Source organism: Nematolebias whitei, chromosome 5 (assembly GCF_014905685.2).
Source record: "Nematolebias whitei isolate Nwh7 chromosome 5, NemWhi1, whole genome shotgun sequence".
Lineage (NCBI taxonomy): Eukaryota > Metazoa > Chordata > Actinopteri > Cyprinodontiformes > Rivulidae > Nematolebias > Nematolebias whitei.
Window position 1 is genome coordinate 24,874,462 of NC_056502.1, and position 3,927 is coordinate 24,878,388.

At 42.3% G+C, this 3,927-nt stretch overlaps 1 protein-coding gene across 1 annotated transcript in view; it reads right to left on the reverse strand.

The window, feature by feature from the left end:
* Positions 1–336: 336 nt before the first annotated feature.
* The window catches only part of LOC119410341 (CUB domain-containing protein 1), an 8,845-nt gene continuing 5,254 nt past the window's right edge, over positions 337–3,927 (reverse strand). Inside the window, exons 5-8 of the mRNA XM_037677252.1 lie at positions 1,589–1,951; positions 1,147–1,497; positions 963–1,050; positions 337–716 (exon numbers count right to left, since the gene is read on the reverse strand). Coding sequence (XP_037533180.1) covers positions 362–716; positions 963–1,050; positions 1,147–1,497; positions 1,589–1,951 — 1,157 coding nt within the window. The 3' untranslated portion in view covers positions 337–361. The remainder of the gene's footprint in view (positions 717–962; positions 1,051–1,146; positions 1,498–1,588; positions 1,952–3,927) is intronic.

Below are 3,927 nucleotides of genomic sequence, written 5' to 3' on the forward strand. Positions count from 1 at the left end.
TATATATCGATATATATATATATATATATATAGAGAGAGAGAGAGAAACCTGATGTTCCTAAATATGTACAAAATATAATATATCTGATTGCTCAAAGCATTTCAAGCTGTGAAAATGAAGCAAACTTGAAGCATCTTCATGTGTGATAAAATGCAATAACAGCTACAGTTTCAACAGGATTTTTTTCTGTGACTCAGGGTAAAAAGTATCTTGTAACAAAAACAGTATTGTCTCACAGATGCCAGAGGATAAAAATCACCAAGTTCAAGACGTGGAAATCAGAATGCTGAATCCTATTTGTCAGCTCACTTCTCTTCCTCTGGCAACTCCTGCAGCTCTGGTTTCAAACTACTTTTCTTTTCATGTTGGAGCTGAGTCTTGTTGTCCACCAGGGGCTGGATGTAATGGGGGTCTGTCTGGAAGCGGACGACCCCGTTGAGACGAGAGACGAGACGGCAGGGGAACCTCCATGTTGTCATCTCCATCATCATTGCAGACTGGTGGCATCTGGGAGTCTGTTGGTCCGGTGAAGGGCTGGTAGGTGTCAACATCTCCATAAGTGCCCATCTCTATACCTTTTTTCAACAGGTGTGAGTAGACAAGCGTGTCCTCAATGGACGTGTAGACATGAGAATCATCGTTGTCCCCTGGTTGGAAGGTGGTGATGCCTGAATTGTAAACAGCCACTTGATGGTTTAACTTTTCCTTCTTCTTCCTTTTTGTGGCAGTAAAAACAACAAGATTTGAGTTTAAATGCAACGTTTTTCCAAAAGCCCTCAAATGGAGGTTTGATGACTCTTTGGACACCTGGGTTCGTGACTCATGGGACCATTGAGCAATTTGACAACTGTCAAGTTTTTAGTTAAATATGTCACTATTTACCACAAAAATTAAACATATCTACCTAAATTTAAGCTTTTCAGCCTCAGTAGAATTGTAAATAAAAAGTTTAAGGACTTACCTAACAATGATGCACACCAGTACCAGTACTATGATAAAAACTATGAGCAGAGCAGCCACCACGCTGAATATGATGATCAGACTAGAGCCTAAAAGAAAACAAAATTGATTTTCATTTCTGATCGCTGCTTTCTGTCAGTTAAAAATGGTGCAAGCGTCTGATGGTTCCATTAAAGCATGCTTACTCTTCTGCAGGGTGATCTTTGTCAGTGCGCGGAAGTGTCCACTTTCAGGCTCACAGTTGGACATGTTGAGGTAGAAGTTATTGGAGATGGTGATCTTGGAGCCTGCCTTCTCGGCCTCGGTACAGCTGTAGTACTCCTCGATGCTACCAACTCTCGACACGTTGATTGTGGTGTGGTTTTTGCTGCACTTGGGCTGGTTCAGGTTGAGGAACATCAGGTTTGCCTTCATTTTTGAGGGAACGGAAACAATCCAGGAGACGTTTGAAGACGACTTCATGCCTTGTGGCCAACTGGGGGTGGCCAGGAAGACAGGGCTGCTATTTGATAGAGACACCATGAATATGTAGTTTTCTGAATATCAGAAGGACAGAAAAAAAAAAAAACAACATAAAGTTTTACTGTCAAACATTTTAATATGAGATGCAGCTTAAACTTCTGTTACCAGGTATGTCTGTTTCAAAAGATGCTTTTAACAGAGGTTTGGGGTTCCTTAGTGCTTCAGTCCCCGTTCTGGACTTCAGAGTAACAGACACAACAGCATGGACGAGGACTTTCTCTATGGCTCCCTCAAAGCAGAAATCACCAACAGTCAAACCATCTTCTTCAGTGATTTTGACAGTGATACTGTCATTGCACTGCTGCTCAGGCAGGTCCTGTCTCAGGGCTGAGGTCAGAGCTACGGTGCCATGCTGCATGGGACGCAGAGTCCAGGTAACGCTGCTCAAAGGGGCAGGGAGGCAGGATGGCAGCTGAGGCACCAACAGATCTACTTCGGTCTTCAGACAGTCTTTGAGATCGCTGCAGTCTGATGGAATGAACATAAAGATTACAGAAAGTACATCAATGAGAAATAAATCCCGGACACTTGAGTTAGAAGAAACAAGACTTTTCTTCTGTTCTTGAAGAAGGAAGAGGGCCACCTGCATCATGAAGGACCCCACTCACCCAGCACACACACTTTTTGCCCTGCTCCCTTCAGGCAGGAGGTTGAGGAGCATTAAGAGTAGAACCACTAGACTGAGGAACAACCAGGACAATCACTGTAATGCCTCTTGATTGTTGATATGTTCTGCTGACTATCCATGCTGATGATCTTATGCTGCTGATTTATTTCACACTGCTGTGTTCATTTGTACTCATCTGCTCACAGAGACTCATGTTTAGCATGTTGTTTTTGTACCATTAGTGCTTAGTGTATTCTTAGTTTAGTGTACTTCTTAGTTCATATCTTAGATCTTGTTACCATTTTTATTTACAATATATACTTTTGTTGGATGCAACAGGGACCCTGTGTACACAATTTCATTCGCACTACATGTAACACAGTGCGAATGACAAATAAAGTAACCTTAACCTTTCTATGTATATTCTAGTATGCACCTCCTCACACACCTCTGTTAGATAAATATCAGCCTGATCCAGGAAATCTTTGAGTCCACATACAGGAAGGAAGTCAAGCAGCTGACAGTACCATACAGTTTCAAGAACCTCTCTAACACTTTAAAGACTGCTAAGATGATGATGATAGTGGACTATGGGAAATCCATATATATATTTTCTCTTATTTTTATCCTTCTTTCAGCTGCTCTCGTCTTCAGGGGTCGCCACAGCAAACTAACTTGCACGAAGACTTGGAAAATGTTTTTAGGCCGGATGCCCTTTCTGACACAACCACAGAGACCACTGAGCTACCACAGCCCTCTGTGTGGAGCAGAGAGCTGCTATCTAGGGTACCGGGGGGGTGGGGGGTGGGGTGGGGTAGTGTATCGTGTGTGTGTGTGTGTGTGTGTGTGCGTGTGTGTGTGTGTCCTTGTTTATGCTGCTTTGTGAGGCCCATTTTTCCAACTTATACTGCATTGTGAGGACCAACTGCTCCTTATGGGGCCCAAAGCCCGGGCCCCATAAGAAGAAGTCCCGTTGGTGGGTTAGGGGCTAGGTTTAGGACTAAGGTGTGAATTGAGGATGTGTTAGGTTTAGGGTTAAGTATGTACTGGTAATGGTTAGGTTATGGATAAAGGTCATGGTTAGGCTATAGAAATGAATGAAAAATGAATGGAAGTCAATGCAAAGGCCCCATAAAGATAGCAAAACAAACCTGTGTGTGTGTGTGTGTGTATCAGAGTCAGAGTTTCTTTATTGTCATTCGCACCTCATGTGGTACATGTGGTGGAGCGAAATTATGTACGCAGGGTCCCAGTTACATCCAACAATAAAATGTATAAGAAAAACAGTAATAACATCTAAGATATGAACTAAGAAAAACATCAACTAAATATACACTAAGCACTCATATCATAAAACATTGAACATCAGCACAAACATGAACATGAGTCTGTGAGCAGATGTGCACGCATGAACACATCAACATTGAAACAGATCAGCAGCAACATGAAACAGATCAGCAGCAACATGATATGGTTTTTCACAGTGATTATTCTAGTTAGAGATTCATGAGTCTAACAGCCTCAGGGTAGAAGCTGTTCCTCAGTCTAGTGGTTCTACACTTAATGCTCCTTAACCTCCTTCCTGAGGGGAGTGGGACAAAAAGTGTGTGTGCTGGGTGGGTGGGGTCCTTCATGATGCAGGTGGCCCTCTTCCTGCATCTGGAGGTGTAGATGTCTGTGATGGTGGGGAGACTGATTCCAACAGATTTCTGTGCAGCCTTCACCACTCTCTGCAAAGCTTTTCTTTCTGCAGCTGTGCTGTATGTATGTATATATGTATGTATGCATGTATATATATATATATATATATATATATATATATATATATATATATATA